At 39.4% G+C, this 17,984-nt stretch overlaps 1 protein-coding gene across 9 annotated transcripts in view; it reads left to right on the top strand.

The window, feature by feature from the left end:
- Positions 1–17,984, top strand: part of LOC140489393 (trinucleotide repeat-containing gene 6B protein-like) — a 224,314-nt gene that overhangs the window by 188,221 nt on the left and 18,109 nt on the right. For 8 of the 9 annotated variants that reach the window (XM_072588897.1, XM_072588896.1, XM_072588898.1 and 5 more), the window contains 10 exons: positions 1,572–1,620; positions 2,524–2,669; positions 4,412–4,582; positions 6,199–6,333; positions 6,799–6,933; positions 7,448–7,540; positions 10,580–10,775; positions 10,886–11,041; positions 11,689–11,850; positions 16,768–16,914. In XM_072588897.1, coding sequence (XP_072444998.1) covers positions 1,572–1,620; positions 2,524–2,669; positions 4,412–4,582; positions 6,199–6,333; positions 6,799–6,933; positions 7,448–7,540; positions 10,580–10,775; positions 10,886–11,041; positions 11,689–11,850; positions 16,768–16,914 — 1,390 coding nt within the window. The remainder of the gene's footprint in view (positions 1–1,571; positions 1,621–2,523; positions 2,670–4,411; positions 4,583–6,198; positions 6,334–6,798; positions 6,934–7,447; positions 7,541–10,579; positions 10,776–10,885; positions 11,042–11,688; positions 11,851–16,767; positions 16,915–17,984) is intronic. The other variant, XM_072588900.1, reaches the window with a different exon arrangement.

Here is a 17,984-nt window from a genome sequence, read left to right as displayed (position 1 = left end):
AGAAAGGGAAATCTAAAGACATTGTTCTTTGAGAGAATAAAATGCTTCCTCATCTGTTTTAATTAAGTGCCCCCTTATTTTTAAACTCACCCTTAGTTCTAGAATGTCCCACAAGAGGAAACTTGTTTTCAACATTCTCCTGATCAGATTCCTTCAGGATCTTGTGTGTTTCAACTAAATCACCCCTGACTCTTCTAAACTCCAGAGGATACAGACCTAGACTGTCCAGTATTCCTCGTAAAATAATCTGCTCATTTCGGGAATTAGTCCAGTAAACCTTCTCTGAACTGCTCCCAAAGCATTAACATCCTTTCATAAGTACAGTGATTGGTGCCATCCAAAATGATCCAGATGATCTCACCATTATAAATGAGCTATCAGTGATCCATTTAGAAGTGACTGAGAATGCATTTCTCTTTTATTTCGTTTTGCAAAAATTTAAGACATGTTGATAATGTAAACTATTCTTAGTCGGATATATTTTTCAATACTAGCAATATATAGTAGAAGTTAGAGTTAGAAATTAGTCTTTATTATTGTCACCACCAACATTAGACCTATACCCTCCAGAATCTTATCCTGGTGGTATACATCACAAAATGATCAATTGGGTATATGTAGAAATAATCAGTAATTGTGCAGTTTAAAAATAAACAAAATGAGTGAATTGATGGTGAAGGTTTTCATTGTAGTTAATTTAATTGTTATATACCGCTGTCATGTTTTGTGTCACAAGACTGAGTAATGAGGTAAGTGTAACATTGATTGTAGTATGGTCTGCAGTTTTGTGTGCTGTTTCATGTTCTTGAGTTGAAGTTCACAGGCTGCAACATGTTACTGGGTGGTATTTATTTCTTAAATCTCGAGACAATCATTTTGTTATCTTTAAAAATAAAGTTAATTGCAATATGTAATCTTACTACTTTGCTTTAGTGATTCCTGAAGAACAATAATAAAATGGCAGTATTAACTTTGGAGGTGGATTATTTATAATGTAAAACTAACTTTTGGAAGATATTTATTTGTAGCGGTTAGTTATAACTTTCAGCATTTGAGTTCAGTGGGTTGAGAGGGTTGTAATTGAGAACAAAAGCACTGAGGACCTAAGTCACTGGGAGAGAATTTCAGCTGGAGATTACTGTGTATTTAGAAGTAGCTATACACTACTGTGGGGAGGGAAACCTGAGAAGTGGTGAACATAAAACCATTGTGGTGTCTGCAGTTTTTATTTTATCTGTCCTGAATTTTAATACATAATTTTGTTGAAGTTGCTTTTTCTTGTTAAAATGCAGCTTGGCTTGTTCCTAGTATAGTAATTTGTGGGAGAATGCTGCATTTGACTGATGTACCAAAACCTTTAAAGTAACGAAGCTGGGAAAATAACTTGTCAGTGACTAGAATTTGTCGAGAGAAATCTGCTTTTGGGTTACTTTTAAAAACAAAAGAGAGTGCATGGGTTTGGAGGTGCTTATGTTGTAATTAAAAGAAATAAAGTAATGACCTGGCACCGCCAAACTCATTTTAATAGTTTATTCTTTTAATTGTTATTTCAAGTTATGTTTCATTCACAGAGGGAGCCTTCAGAAGATGGTGTTGGTAACAAAATGGACTTAGCTGTTGGTGAGTGCTAAACAGAATGAAGTTGGATTATTTTGGGCAGTTGATGTGCTTTAAAATTGCTTCTTTTAGAAAACTTTCCTTTTATTCTAATAGTGATTTAAGGTGCTGAGGTTGGGAAACGATGCCGATGCCTGCCTTCCTCCTTGAAAGATTTTTTTTCCACCATTTTTGACTCATTTGATGCCACTCAATAATACAATACATCGATCTTTTCCCTGCAGATGAGATGTCAACATTCAATTCTATGACATTTCTGTAGATTGCTTGTGTTATGAATATTTTTGTCATAAAAAGTATAGAATCTCATTCTGTTTTTTTAACACTTCCTCTTCCCTCCCATTTCCACACGTATCCAGTTTCCAGCAGGGGTCATGGGAATGGCTATTGGGATGGATTTTGCTTAATCAGCCCAAAGTATTTCTGTTAAAACACCTGCAACCATCCATTCTGGCACACAGCTTGAAAAGGTGCTAAAGAGTTTCTAGTCATGTTGTATAACATATATCATTAACCAGAAGCTAGCAGTGAGCTCTCCTTTTTGATAGTTCCTTTTACCTGCTCTGCAACACCATGTGGATTAATAGCGACTGTCTCGATTTACATACAGGTAGTTCTTCTATAACGTGATTGTGTTCTTGTGTAACCCCGAATGAAAGAAAACTCACACTTTAGAAAGTGTTGGCGATGCAATCATGTTATGGCCAAAGCTTTTTTAAAGATTTGTACTTTAGAAAGTGTACCCAATTTGTCAATTGCATTACAACGATTTTTGCGTTGACTAAACTCCCGTGATAGCAGAATGGCTTGTATATGCGCACAGAAAAACACTTGTTTACTCTTGCTTCTGACTGAGAGGAAGTGGGTTGGTGACCATCATTTAAAACCTGTCTTTTGTCCTTCAAGTTGGTCTATCTGACAAAAAGCTGGAATCTGACAAACGGGGAATGAACATGGATTACAATGGAATGATGAGGAAGGATCGATCAGGATTCCGGCCACCAAATTCCAAAGACTCTCCCACTGCAGACAGTGGACCCTATTTTGAGAAGGTGAGGGCTGTGCTGCTTGGTTGTCATCTATTTAGTCATACACATCCATAGAGTACCTTACTTCTTTCTGAAATATCCTAAAAGTTTTCTTTGAAATGTATTGACTGTCTAATATAGTTAAAGGAGCAGCCATATTATACACAGTAATGATTATCAGAGGCTGCAGTGAATAGAAGTCAACATAATCTATTTCTAATAAAAAGGGACACATACGCAGAAATAATCAGGTCAGACAGCATCTGTGGAGTGAGTACCAATCTTAGCTGTAATAGGCTGTAAGCAAGAATGGAGCCAACACAGTGTCTGAATGGGAGGGGAGGCGGTGTCATAAAAGAGCGATTTGTGGTAGGTTAGAAGGCAGAAGAGAATAAATGACACAAGTGGACACCACCACCTTGCCATTCACCATCCTGTCTTGAAAATGTACCACCATTCTTTTAGTGTCACTGGGCTAAAGTCCTGGAGCTCTGTCCTGACCAACATTATTGATTTGCACCTACATTTTAATGGGTTGCAGTGCTTCAATAATGCAGCTTATCACCACCTTCTCAAGGGCAACTAAGGATGGACAATAAATGCTGGCCCAATCAGTGAAGTCGACATCACGCCAAATTTTCAAAAAAGCAGAAGTTGTTGATAAGATGGATGTCTGAAATATACTGGAATAGACAGCCAGTCAATAATTTGTTTTCCCTTCTATTATTTTTTTTCTCTAGTAGTTGTTGAGAGAGGGGAAGTATTGACCAGAAAAACAGAACAACACCACTGCTGTTCAGATCATTCTGCAGGATCTTTAATATTTACCTGAACCCTACTGGAACAGAGAGAAAAACAGATCGCATTAAATGGGAAGCAACTTTGCAGTGCAGCATCTCAATTAGGACTTTAATGTAGTTTATCGCTTTAGTCCATAGGTCTCTTGGTTCAGAGGCAGGCAAATACTGAGCCAAATCGATAGAATTTCTTTTTGTACCATTTAATGTGACATTATTTTTAATTTTAGACCATGTCATTTCCAAATCAGTTTCTGCAAATTTTGTTGTAAATTCTGTCCAAAGATGGAGAATCTGGATTTTTTTTTTCCCAGTTTCTCATCACCTCTTTCCCCTCTTTCTCTTCTTAAGATTGAATTCATGATCTGATCAGTTCTAACCAAACAAATCTGAATGTTCCCCTACCAGCACTTTTCTAAATATTGCAAACAGATTGCACAAATTAGTAAGATTATCAGATAAGGTTTTTTATCATTTAGGTTTAACTCTGACCCTAACTGAGTTTTGGTAAATGGTGGCAAATTCAGACAGTATTGAATTCTGTTGGTGTAAATACTTTGAGTAAGCTATGACTGTTAAGCATGTGATAATTGTGTAAGTGTATGATTCTTTATAACCCGTCTGCTAAATATTAGTTGATTCATTGCTCATCTGTAACATTAGAGCTCTGAGTTTATGTGCATGACATATTGGAAAGGTTCATTTGTGTAATTTTGGATTCTTGTTGTAATGAGGAAAATTGATCCAGAATTCTTGAACACTACATGATTTCTGTACCGAGTTGATGATATACATAAAAGTTTGACGTAAAAGGCACTACTTGTATGTGTGTGACGCCTAACTGCTTTCTCTTCTCATTTTTGATATTTCTTCTTGTCCTTCCCTCAACTCATCTTTGTGCTGTTTTCTTGTCTGTTTTTCCCTTCCTTTCCTCCCCAACTGCATGCTGATTGGCTAACCCTCCTTCAGCTGACTTTGCCTTTCTCCAATCAAGATGGGTGCCTGTCTGATGAGGCACCTAACTCGCCCTTCTCCCCTCCTCCGAGCTGCAAGCTGTCTCCCTCGGGCACTGCTCTACCCACCGCCAGCCTCGGCTGCATCGGCTCTGGTCTTAACATGCAAAATATAAACGCTAGACACGTAAGGGTTGCATTCTGAATGTGTCTTCCAACTGCAATATTGTGGCATTGTGCAATCAGTTCCATTCTAAGCAAGCAAATCTAAGTGTCTTTTCCTGGCTGCATGTTGCTATCTATTGCAAAAGTGATGCACTAATGAGTAAGGTTATTGATAATTTATGTAGCATTTTAAACCTTCACCTCTTCGACCCCTTTTCCACAAGTTAGACTCTGGTTTGATGTCACTGTCTCTCTTTCTTCTCTGAACCAGTTCTGGAGTTCCTATGTTAGAGCAGTATCAATCACGATAGGCAGATAAAGGTTGAAGTCAACTACTTGATCACTAATTAGAAGAAAAAACCTTAAACATTTACAACAAACACATTTAGTTATGCTGTCAGACAGTGCTCTACAGACTTGTACTGTGCCATTAAATATTGTCCAGTGACTAGATTTACTGTTTATAGGGCTAGCAGAATTGAATTTTCCTTATTGCAATAATGCAAAGGTTTAAATCTGTGCATTTCTTTCAGGGCTGAATATCATTCTAATTTTCCATTGATCTTCATACACCAGTTTTGTTAGGCTTATAGTGGGAATGAGAAATTTCTCTTGAAGTAAATTTACCCCTTGCGTTTCCTCATTCCCCTAGATGGAGGTTCACTGTTGTAAACTGTTAGAAACACTCTAGCAAGGTGGCAGTCCTGAGACTTGTATTCTTCTCAACTGTTTAATAGCTCATTCCCGTTACTGCAGCAGAGATGCTTTTACTGAGGTGACCATAAAGTTAAATGATGGATTTGTAGAATTTTCATTCCACTTATGCCATGGATAAAAATCTAGCAGTCTGGTATTGACTCTTATCCTCAAAGCTTATCTTGGGGGATGAAACACTTTTTTTTTTATAGTTCTTTCGTAGGGTGGTGGTGCCTCTATTCTGGCAGCACACCGACTGATCAGTAGAGAATACGGGCTAGTGTGTTCAGCCAAAGAAGGTTCTGGCTTTTTACTGAATCTTTGCACGTGAGAGGGTCAACAGTAGGGGAACATGTCTGTCATTTTGGCACTCGCCTGCCAAGTCCTCAGATGGAACACACTGCTAGTCCACTGTAGAACGGATCCACCGTTGCAAAAGAGGTGAAAAAGCCAATGCAGAATGGTGAATAATGCATGGTAGGTGCAGGCAGCTTTCAAAGCTGAATCGCTTGTAGAATTTAGGAATCAACTAGACAAGTACTTTGTAGACAAATACAAACCACATAAGCTAATTAGATAGTCCAGTTTGGAACTAGGCAGGTATAATGGACCAAATGGCCATTTGTATATCCAACTGTAGTGTCTGTGACCCATATTTGATAAGTGGAGGTTTGCTGTAAAAACACATTTCCTTTAGTTCTTTAACTACCTTTTTGTGATACAGGCTGTTCCTCTGTTGTCTAGTAGAATAATATAAACAGTGGGCGAGTATCAAAATAAAAACTGAATTTAGAGACCAGTTGCAAAGATTGCAGTAATGACTACGTCCTGTGATGACTTCCTTCCTGATTCATTGAATTCGTTAAGTGATAAATGAAAGCAATCACTGGAATAAAATTTAATTACTTTGCTGTTTTTTCTCTATCTCTCTCACTCGCATAGAATGGCAATCATGGTTTATTTGGCGGTAGCACAGCACAATCTAGGAGTGTGCATACACCTCAAGTGCAACCCATGAATTCATCCCAGCCTAACCTTCGGGCTCAAGTGCCTCCACAATTCCTACCCCCTCCTCAGGTATGTAACCAACGCTTATGTCTGAGCTCATAGTATTTTCTGTATCTGCTCTTGTGGTATTTTTGTTTAGGTGATAGTGTGTGAGGGGGGAGATGGGGTTTGAGTTTCAAGAGACTATATCAGCTTTTGAATAAAGATTCCAATCCAACCCAGGTGAATGGCCTATACTTCACAATGGATACTTGTTTGAATCATTGGGTTACTGTAACTGGAAATAATTTTGTTACTTAATCATTTGTTGAATGAGAATTGCTGATCAGGCTATAATTTTTGCCTATCCCATCTCCAGCACTGGCATCTCTCAATTATTAATACACATTCTTTACCATCGAGTTTAGAATGTGGTCCTTGCTTCAGCAGAGGGCATTAATAGCTTCACTTCTGAGAAGCATCGAAAAATGTTGGTGAAATCAAGATTAGAAAATTGCAATGGCGCTAACTGCTTTTTAATATGCCAATTTGTAGGTTCCTGCCTCCATGTTGAAGCATACTGCTCCGAATGGTGCCCTGAACCCAGCCCTATTTAGCCTTGGTCCTCAATTATCCCCTCAACAAATAGCTATGCTCAGTCAACTCCCTCAACTCCCACAACTCCAATTGGTAAGTAACGTTCTTCCAGCATGATGTTGCAGTGTCAATTAGTTTTGTTGATTCAGTTCAGTCTCAGTGTGACTTAGCCTGTTAATGCAGAACAATTGCAATGCTGATGGACATTCTGAAGGGTGGAAGTTCTCCTATGATTGCAGCATGTTGTTAAAGTTGTGCACAGCACATCTGTATTTCAGTTCATGGCTTCGTGTAATTGAGTTTTCTGCTTTGGGTAAAGCAATTGTTACTTTATTGAAAGTGTCTCCACTTTTGCCCATATCTAGTAGTGTCAAAAATGTCTAAAGCGTGGCAAGTTACTGTGAAGCATGGTAGATGCAGGAGTGGTTAACTTCATGGCCAAATAGCCCTGCTTCATTAAATCTTGCAAGAGGCAATTTATTCCATACAACTTTAATCCTGAGTTGGACCTTGATGAGAATACAAAGTAAACTTAATTGCTTAGAGAATCTGGCCTTTACTCTGACTTGTTGCCCATTTCACATTATCATCTTGTCCATCTACACAGGCTTATCAGCTCTTGATTCAGCAACAACAGCAGCAAGTGCTGCAGAACCAACGAAAGCTCTCCGCTGCTGTCCGACAACAGCAAGAGCAGCAGGTATGAATGATGCTTAAAATTAGGAATCTGTGACATGCTGACATTCTTACTGTTCTGTTTTATTTATAAAAGTAGTTTAGAAAATGACATTAATGCTTGTTTCATTACTGGAGATTTTTAAATTTATCTCCCTTTATTGATACTTACTGTCACTGCTTTTGAGCGTAGAGTGCTGAATGGTCAAATCCACAAATAACACTGGTATTACTTCTGCTCTTTGGTTGAGCCTTGGAGTGACCGTATTCAGCTGGATTTGTTAGAACCTGTTGAATTTTTTTACCCATGAATGCAGTTACCACATACTGTTGTGGATGCCTGTTGATTCCACTCTGGATTGTTTCACAAGCTTGCTGAAAAATGTTAAAACTCAGAAAGGAAGCGACCTAGCTTGATACCTGGCTGGCTCCAATGTTAGCTCCTGTGCCCTCTTTTTAACTTAATAAATCTGAGTGGACAATTATCAGTAATTTAGTTAATTTTCTAAGAATGAGCTAAAGTAGTCGCAGTTCAACTTAATTTGGTAATTTATTTACTATTTTCAAAATATATAAAAGTGAAATAATGATTTAGATGTGCACACTGGTGAAAACCAAACAACACTTATTGGATACATGTAAATCTGAGTAATTGTCCTGTTGTGGTGATTCAGGTCAGGTGGTCACTTGGCAAAATGAAAGGAATTGCAAATGCAAAATATCAAAATTCACCTACTCTTTCCTTCATTGGTCTTATTTGCCCCAGTGTTTGGTATTGCACAGCAATGTGATGAAGTTTCACCACCCACATCGATTTCCAGCCTAATTCGTACATTCCTTGGTGTACACAACAGACAGACTTGCGGCACAGAAAGGCAGGATGAACAGCAGAGCGAATCAACTGCATTTCCCTTTATACATCTACCTGGATGCAGAACAACTTCAGGCGAGGGGATTGAGGCTGGTATCAGCAGCCCTGCCCCCAGGCACACTCATATACATTTGTCCTTCTGCATTACAGTGTGTTTGATAACCCTTCAAATTTATCACTGACCCTCCTCTTCGTGAAAATCCTGTTACTTTGTCAAATCCTCAAGGAATAGCAGGCTGAATGCATTCAGCTCACTGACAATTAATTGGAGACAGTTTAAAAGGTTTAAATACTGATCTCACATGTTGTAATTCCTTTGCTTGCTCTGGGCTATTCATGGTGAAGTCTAACAGGGAATTTAATTTGTAGTTTTGCAGGAAGAATCTGATAGGAAATTCAGATAGGAAAGACAGGAAGAAAAGTGCAAACAAAAATGGAAGGTCATGGCTACTGATGTCAATATAGAAGAGTTAATATGGAAGAATATTAAGAAAAAGAAGTGCTTTATCTGAATTCATGTAGCATTTGCAATAAAGATTAATATCACAAATGGAAATACATAAGAAATAGGAGCAGCACTCGACCCTCTGCTTTTGTGTCCACTCCACCATTTGGTGTGATCATATTTGATCTTCTGTTTCAGTACTGTTTCACTACACTACCCTTGTATTGCTTGATGTTTTTAATAAGTGGAAATTTAATTTGTATATCGGGGGAACAGTGAAATGGAAACTTTCTTAAAATTTGTTTAAGGGATATGGCTGGGGCAGCATTTATTGTGCAGCTGCACTTGTCCTGGAGAAAGTGCCTATGAGCTTTTGCCTTGAACCATTGCAGTTCACTTGGTGTAGGTAAACCCACTATGCTGGTAAAAACAATGACTGCAGATGCTGGAAACCAGATTCTGGATTAGTGGTGCTGGAAGAGCACAGCAGTTCAGGCGGCATCCAAGGAGCTTCGAAATCGACGTTTTGGGCAAAAGCCCTTCATCAGGAATAAAGGCAGTGAGCCTGAAGCGTGGAGAGATAAGCTAGAGGAGGGTGGAGGTGGGGAGAAAGTAGCATAGAGTACAAATTGTACTCTATGCTACTTTCTCCCCACCCCCACCCTCCTCTAGCTTATCTCTTCAGGCTCACTGCCTTTATTCCTGATGAAGGGCTTTTGCCCAAAACGTCGATTTCGAAGCTCCTTGGATGCCGCCTGAACTGCTGTGCTCTTCCAGCACCACTAATCCAAAACCCACTATGCTGTTAGGAAGGGAATTCCAGGATTTTGTACCAGCGACCCTGAAGGTACCTCAACATATCTCCAAGCTTACAATCTGATGATGCAGAGTTTTTAAATAGGTGTTAATATATGAAAAGTTATTTATACAGATTTTAAAACTAGTTTATAAAATGCTCACCTTTCTTTCCCTCCTTCCCTTATTCTGAAGATGCCCTTGCCTAATTGAACATTCATCTAATGGGAGTTTGTAGAGTGAGCATCAACAGGAGGTTTGACAGTTTTGTGGGAACAGTGAGGGAAAGAAGGGGAATAACCTTCCCTAGGTAAGAGGCCCAAAACTGTTCACTATTATAGCTGTTAGCCAACTAGTGCCTTGTATTGGTTGAGCAAAACTTTCCTACTCTTGTACTCCATTCCCTTTGAAATAGAGACCAAGATTTCCAGTTGCCTTTCACATTACCTGTTGCATTTGGATGATAGCTTTTTGTGATTCATGGATGAGAACTCCCACATCCATCTTCCATAGTTTTTTGCAGTCTTTCTTTAATTAAATTGTATTCAACTCCTAAGTTCTTCCTGCCAAGGTGCAAAACCTCACAATTCCTTATTGTATTCCAGCTACCCAGTTTTTGACTGCTCACTTGTCCATTTTCCCTTTGCGTACTTTGTGTCATCTTCACCACTTGTCTTCCCACCTATTTTTGTGTTGACCACAAACTTGGCTAACAGTACATGGACTTTCCTTGTCCAATTCATTACATATTGTAAATAATTGTGACCCCAGCACTGATCCCTGTGGTATGCCAATATAGGTGCCATCTTGAAACCTTTTCCCAACTCTTGTCTTCCATTCAGTTATTAAAACATCTGACATTCAAGAATGGAGTGTGGGGAACACGCCAGGTTACTCAGATTGAAGTGCTCAAATTACCTGTAACACTCTCTTGTGTGGTATTCTTTTTTCAGCTTGCCCGTATTGTAAGTGCTCTGCAGCAGCAGCAGCAACAGCAACAACACCGACATAACACCCCTGGGATGAAACACTCACCGTCGCACCCTGGCATACCCAAGCAGCACCTGGATAACGTTGTGCCTAATTCTCTTCCCTCTGGCCTTCCAGACTACCAGACCAAAGGACCGCTTCAGCCGGGTTACCCAATGGGTGAGTCTTATCAGATTGTCTTGGTTTTTTCAAATTTATTCTGAACGCAAACCATTTGTATAGCCCACGGATTTTGGGTGAACAGAACCAAAATGTCTTTTGACTTGCAGGTCTGGGTTCGAATATGAACGTAAACCAATTAGACGTCAACAGTATTGTAGGAATGAAGGAACCTCAGTCCCAGCAATCTCGGCTTAAGCAATGGACAACTATGGAGGGTCTTTCACCTGCCACTCCACCACCCGATCACAACCCCCTCAAAAACGGTAACTATCCAAAACCAGCATGGGGCTTTAATGCACTGAAAACAGGTGGCATCTTCCACATTCTTCCTTTCTTCAATCTGTTTTGAATGAAGACTCTGCTTTTAGTAACAGTTACATTTTAATTTTCCTTTTGTTTCTTTTATTTTGCCTTTTAATTCTCAAATTGCTACTTGGTCAGTGTTATTCATATTATCTTTTCTTTCAAATGCTCTAAACCTCAGTATTTGTCAACAACATTTAGGAACTAGTTAACTTCAGGTTTCCAAGTTGCAATGGTTGTGTGTGTTTTTGATGGGTATCAGGATATTTGATTAGAATGTGCCTCGGAATCAGTTGAGACAAGGTGAACGAGTTGCGTCTTGGGGACTTCTGGGAGTAGGAGAAAATGCTTCATCGCAAATAGGAAGATGTCTGGCGGATTCTGTTTTAGACTTGTGAATTTGAGCAGTGTCAGACACAATTGTTAAATGTCTAACTTGTACCTTATCAAATTATAATACTTCTCATTGTATTGTAGGGATTTGTTCAGCTTTGTCATGTCTTGCCTTGACCATTTCAGATATATGCTTACACTAGCGGTTCACTTGTGCTCTGATCACCCAGCTAAATAATGTGTATATTGCTCTTGTACCTTTTTTTTTTTGCAGGTGCTATTTCGAGCAGCATGGCACCACCAAAGTCTCGAGATAGTTTGCCCTATTATGAAATGATAGCCGGTGACTCTTTGGCCAGTCATTCGGGTCCTGCAAGTGATAACTGGTCCACCCCTAAGCTCTCAAATGGTTCCAGCAGCTCCAGTTGGCCTCCAGGTCAGAACTACTTTATGTACTGATTTGAAAAAAAAGTTTGGTTTTAGTTGAAGAATGGTGTTTCTAAACAACATGAACTGAATTCAGTGCTTGCCCTGTCTGGATTCCTCAGCGCTCTCAAAAGAAATCAATTCTAGGGGAACAGCTCCTGAAGCTAAAATGTGACAGATGTATGAGAAATCAGGCACCTCAATCAAATGCAGTGCTCCTTCAGAACTAGAGTATTAGCCTGAGTAAGAGTTATTATGAGGATCCACAAGTCAATATAGGGGTGAGATCCTGAAAGCAAATTTTAGAGAACTAGAAAAGAGATTTTAAAAAGGACTTCAAAGGCTTTAATCTCAGGATTAATCCCAGTGCCACATGGCTCGTGAGTACAGAAATAGGATGGTAGAGTAAGTGAATATATGGCTGGTGCAAAAGGGAAGGTTTTGGATTTCTGAGGCATTGGGAATGGTTTTGGGTAGGTATGGACCTGTACTAGGAAGATTGAATTAAGCTGTGGCAGAACTGAGGCCAATACCTTCATGGGGAGATTTGCTAAGTGATTCTGGAAATGGTTTACACTGGTTTTGCAGGAAGATAAGAACCTGACAGGAAATTCAGGTAGGAAAGACAGGAAGGAAAGTGCAAACAAAAATGGAAAGTCATGGCTACAAATGTCAATATGGGAAAGAGTTAATATTGAAAAATGTTAAGGTAAAAATAAAGGTGCTTTATCTGAATGCATGCAGCATTTGCAATAAAGATTAATAGCACAAATGGAAATACATAAGCAATAGGAGCAGGAGTAGACCCTCAGCTTTTGTGTCCACTCCACCATTCACTGTGATCATGTCTGCTCTTCTATTTCAGTACTGTTTGACTACACTACCCTTGTATTGCTTGATGTTTTTAATATGTGGAAATCTATCAATCTGTATTGAATATGCTGAACCACTGACACTCCACGGCCCCCTGGGATAGAGGATTCCAAGGACTTGCCACTGAGTGAAGGAGTTCCTTCTCATCTGAGCCCTAAATGATTTTTTTTCCTTTATTCTAAATTTTGCCAAGGTGTATCTCCTGGTTTTAGATCACCCAGCAAGGGCAAATATCCTTCCTGCATCCAACCTGTGATGCCTTTAAGAATTTTGAATGTTTGATTGTGATCACCCCATATTCTTCTAAACCCTAGAACCTCGGTCCAGCCTATTTAATCTTCCCTCATAAGACAGACAATCAGTCCATCCCAGGACTTTGTTCCTGTATGGCAAATATGCCTCTCCATAGATGAGCCCAATTGTGCACATGGAACGCTAAGTGTGGTCTCACTGGTGCTCTGTTAACTTTTGGTGAGTTTCAAAGGTGGATTCCCAAGACACATCAACACGTCCCAGTATTTTGGTCCACCTACCAAAGCAGTTAACCTCCCGTTTCTCCACACTGAATCCCATCCATCAAAATTTGCCCATTCATTTAGTCCCTCCAAATTCCCCATATGAGCATTTACATCTTCCCCTCAACTCCAGCCAGTTTTGTTATCTCCCAACTTGGAAATGTTGCATTTAATCACATCATCCAAATCATCGATACGGATCATGAATAGCTGTGATTTAAGCACTGATCCTTGCAGTGCCCTACTAATCACAGCCTGCCAACCTGTAAGTGACTCATTTATTCCTAATCTATTTTGTGTCTGTTACTAGTTCTCAATCCATACCATTGTATTCCTTCTCCTGTGAAAGAAGCCCATGTTCTGTAATTTTGTTTACTAATGTGTTGAATTACATCAGACGCTTTCTGAAAATCTAAATATATCGAGCAGCTTCAGCTTATCTCCTATGCTCATTATATCCTCAAAAACAAACTCTCAGATGTTGGTTAAATGGGATAAGCCTTTCTTACTTTATAAATAGACATGGTGTGATCTGATTGGCCTTAGAGTTGTGGCTACAGAGTGACTAAAGCTGGAAGTTGAATATTTTAGAGTATATGATGAAGGTTGGGGGAATGGACTTGGGATAGTTCTGTTACTGAAGGATAAGGTCAATATATTTAGTTTTGGAAGATCTTTAATTGAAAGATCAGGATGTAGAATCATATTGGTTCCCCTATAGGGATAGTTGTTTATGGGACACCAAAACGAAGTAGTAATGTTGAGCATGGTATAAGTCAGGAAATTTTGAGGTGCACAAGGGTATTAAGTAATCAGGGTAATTCAATCAGCATATGGATAGGATGAACCTAATTAACACTAATATCTAGAGGATAAATACATGGAATATATAAATAAATTGAGAAACCAGTTAGAGAATGGTTATTTTAACTCTAGTATTGTGCAGCGGGGAAAGGGCGTTTTGGTAATCTCATCGCAAATTCTATCAACCACCTCAAGGCAAAGTTTGGAGTGTGATGGAGTGTTTTCTACTTAACTGGATGAGGTGCAGCTCCAATAACATTCAGGAAGCTGATACCATTTAGAACAATGTCTGCTTGATTGACATGGCATTGACAAACATTTGCTGCCTCCACCACTGACTCTTAGTTGTGGCAAAACCTACGATTTATAGGTGCACTGCAGAAATTCAGCAAGGCTCTTGAGACAGTATTTTCCAAACCCACAATTCCTACAACCTAGAGAGGCAACAGGTACTTGGGAACACCACCCTGCCCGCAAGAGCCCCTCTAAACCATTCAATATCCTGATCTGGAACAAAATCACCATTCCTTCAGTGTCTGAATCAAAACCCTGGCAGTCCCTCTCTGAGCATTGTGGATGGCAAGCAGAATGCAAAGTTCAAGAAGACAGCACACCACCACCTTCACCAGAGCAATTAGGGATGGGCAATGAAATGCTGTCCAGTCAGTGAGCCTGTCATCCCCATGAGCTAATATAGTTGCCAAAACGTAATAAGCCTGAGGATTGGGAGTATTATAGAAATATGCACAGGAAATCCAAAACAAATAAAGGAAAGTTAGAATATGAAAATAAACTATTGAGAAACATATAAAAGCTTCAACAGACATTTTTAAGAACATGAAAAGGAAAGGATTAGGAAAGGAAAATATAAACCGTTACAGGCAGAGAAGGGAATGGCAGAACTAAACAGTCTCTATGGAAGAAGATAGAAAAATCCTCCCAGAAATATTAGAAAACAAAATTATTAACATGAACAAAGAACTAAAATAAATTACCATTATTTTTATTTTGAAAGATAATAGAGAAATTAACTAGCCTGAAAGTTGTTAAATCCCCTGGGCCTGATGATTTCAATCTCAGACTATTGAAAGAATTGGCTGTAGAGACAGTGGATTCCATTGGTGGTCACCTTGCAAATTTCTGCAACAGTTCGAACATGTTAGAAGATATCAGTATATGAGAAAGGAGAGAGAAATAAAGTTAGAAACTACAAATCTATTGTCTACAGTAGTAGTAAGGCAAGGTTGGATTCTGTTATAAAGGAAGTGATAATTCCTATTTTTCAAAAAAAAAGGTTTGGGTGTAACCAACATGCCATAGTTTGTGGGTGTGTTCACTGAGCTGGGAGATTAATGTGTGTCTTTATCTAGACACAGTACAGCAGTGCTTCACAGGAGGCTCCAAAGCACTAAAGATGTCATCGAGCCGGGACAAAATGTCTGCTCATCAACCTCCCAGCTCGGTGAACGTAACCACAATTACGGCATTTAGCACTCGAGCTACAAATCTTTACACAAACCCTAATCAACTTGAATTTATGAAGAGAAAATCATTTTGACAAGTCTGAGTTTTGTTTTTGAGGATGCACCTAACAGAATGAATAAGGGGAGCCAATGGATGTAGGATGTTTGGATTTGCAAAATGGTTCCAGTAAGCTCCCATACAAGAAGTTAGTAAACAAAATTAGAGCATCTGGCATGAGGGAGAATATACTGGCATGAATTGAAAATTGAATAAGAGATAGAAACCAAATCAGAATGAAGAGATCATTCTCTGGTTGGCAGGCTCTAACTTGGAGTAATTTGAGTCTTTTGTACAAGCCCCAGCTGTTTACAATCTAATATCTATGATCTGGCTGTGGGATTAAATGTAATATGTCCACATTCACTGATGACACAAACTTGAGGATGAATTGTGAAGAGGGTACAAATAAACTTGCAGGGAATTTAGACAGGTTGAGTGGGCATCAACATAGCAGATAGAAAGTAATATAGAAAATGTGGAAGTTTTTCGCAAATGCTGATCATTTCTTAAATGTTGAATGTGTGGGAAATGTTGATGTCTAAAGAACATCCTGTTGATAAGTCACTGAAAGTGAACTTGCAGATGCAGTAAGCAATTCGAAAGGCAAATGGTATTGGAACAGGATTTGAGTACAGGAGCAAAGTTGTCTGACTGGAACTTTGCAGCCTTGGTGAGACTGCACCCAGAGTATTGTGTTCTGCTCTAGTCTTGCCTAAGGAAGGATACATATACCACAAATGAATTGCAATGAAGTTTCACTGGATTAATTCCTGGATGTCAGGCTTGTCCTGTGAGTAAAGATTGAACGATTAGCCTGTGTTCTCCAGAGTTTAGAAGAATAAGCAGTGACTTCATTGAAACATATGCAATTCTTACAGGACTCGAGGGTAGATACAGAAAGGATATTTCTCCTGACTGGGTCATTTCAAAACAAGGTTTGGAATAAGAGAAATACCATTAAGACTGAAATGAGGAATCTCTTCACTAAGAGCAGTGAGTCTTTAAAATTCTTTGCCCCACATGGGAAGCCCTTCATTGAGTTGTCAAGAGACAGAGATTGGTAGACTTCTAGACATTTATCCCTAGATCCCTTGGATATGTTTCGTATAGGAAGGTGGTGTTAAATAGATGGTCAGTCTTGATTGGTTCCTCACGTGCTGCATCCAACTCATTGTGAGAAGTATAGTGATGTCAACTTGTTTTGGTTTCAGAATTCCGCCCTGGGGAGCCATGGAAGGGTTTTCAAAACATTGACCCTGAATCAGACCCGTATGCGACGCCAGCGAGCATGATAAACAGCTCTGCAGCACCCCCATCCCCGGACTCAGAACACCAACTTCTCAGGGACAGGAGCACAGGTATGTGGCTGACAGAAGATAAGTCAGTTTTGAATTTTTAGTTTTGCTTTATAATAATGGCTGGAAAACTGCTTTGGGATCTGGTAATCCTTGCATTGTCTCTCTTCATTCAATAATTCCTGTTTTGGGATACATTTTAGGATCTCTAGTGTAGGAATAATTGACTTAGTTGTCCCTTTTTACCAAGACTGCAGTATTTTTTCAACTTTCCACAGAGATTGGCAAGGGCACTTTCCATCTTGCATGGTATAACTTTGCATTCTTAGTGATAGCACAGAGATGATAACACTGAGCTTAAGTTGAAAGAGGCAATGAAGTGCCTTATAATTGTTCAAGCAAGCACCTGTGCTTGTGAGGACTCTAACATATGTTTGGTACTGGCAATAAATTACAGCTTTAATGTCATAGAGTCGTACAGCACAGAAACCGACCATGGTTTGCATAACTATTTATAACTTTGGTGCTGGTTGTTGTAGTTGTGGGTATTAGCTGAGCTGAGAAGTTGATTTTCAGATGTTTTGCCCCTATCTAGGTGACATCTTTGGTGCTTTGGAGTCTCCTGTGAAGCGCTGCTGTACTCTCTTCTGCTACAACCAGCTATCCTGAGTAGTCCCACACACACATGACAGAGACCACAAATTCAAAGGGGATAGCACAATGACCATAGGACAAGCTAAACTCAGGACAGCTGGAGAATTTCTAAAAGCATGGTAATCATCCACTGTCTCCATCCATGGACTCAGACCCAATATACCAACCACTACTACGCACAACAGCAACCAGAAGCAGCAGGAACAGAACCAAATAAATTCCAGAAGAGACAGTACAGCAGCGTTTCACTGGAGGCTCCAAACATTGAAATGTCACCCACACAGGACCAAGCATTTGCAAATCAACTTCCCAGCTCGGCGAACAAAACCACAACTATGATACAGAAAGAGACCCTGCAGTCCAACTTGTCCGTGCTGAACAGGTGCCTTTTAGATGTTCATTCCATACATGCACCAACCTCTGTGTAAAAGAAAAAGTTATCCCTCAGGTCCCTGTTTAAAGGTGAGAAGGAAAAGATT

This window comes from Chiloscyllium punctatum, chromosome 18 (genome assembly GCF_047496795.1).
Source record: "Chiloscyllium punctatum isolate Juve2018m chromosome 18, sChiPun1.3, whole genome shotgun sequence".
NCBI lineage: Eukaryota > Metazoa > Chordata > Chondrichthyes > Orectolobiformes > Hemiscylliidae > Chiloscyllium > Chiloscyllium punctatum.
Note: the sequence above shows the minus strand (reverse complement) of the source record. Positions and strands in the feature narration are given on the sequence as shown.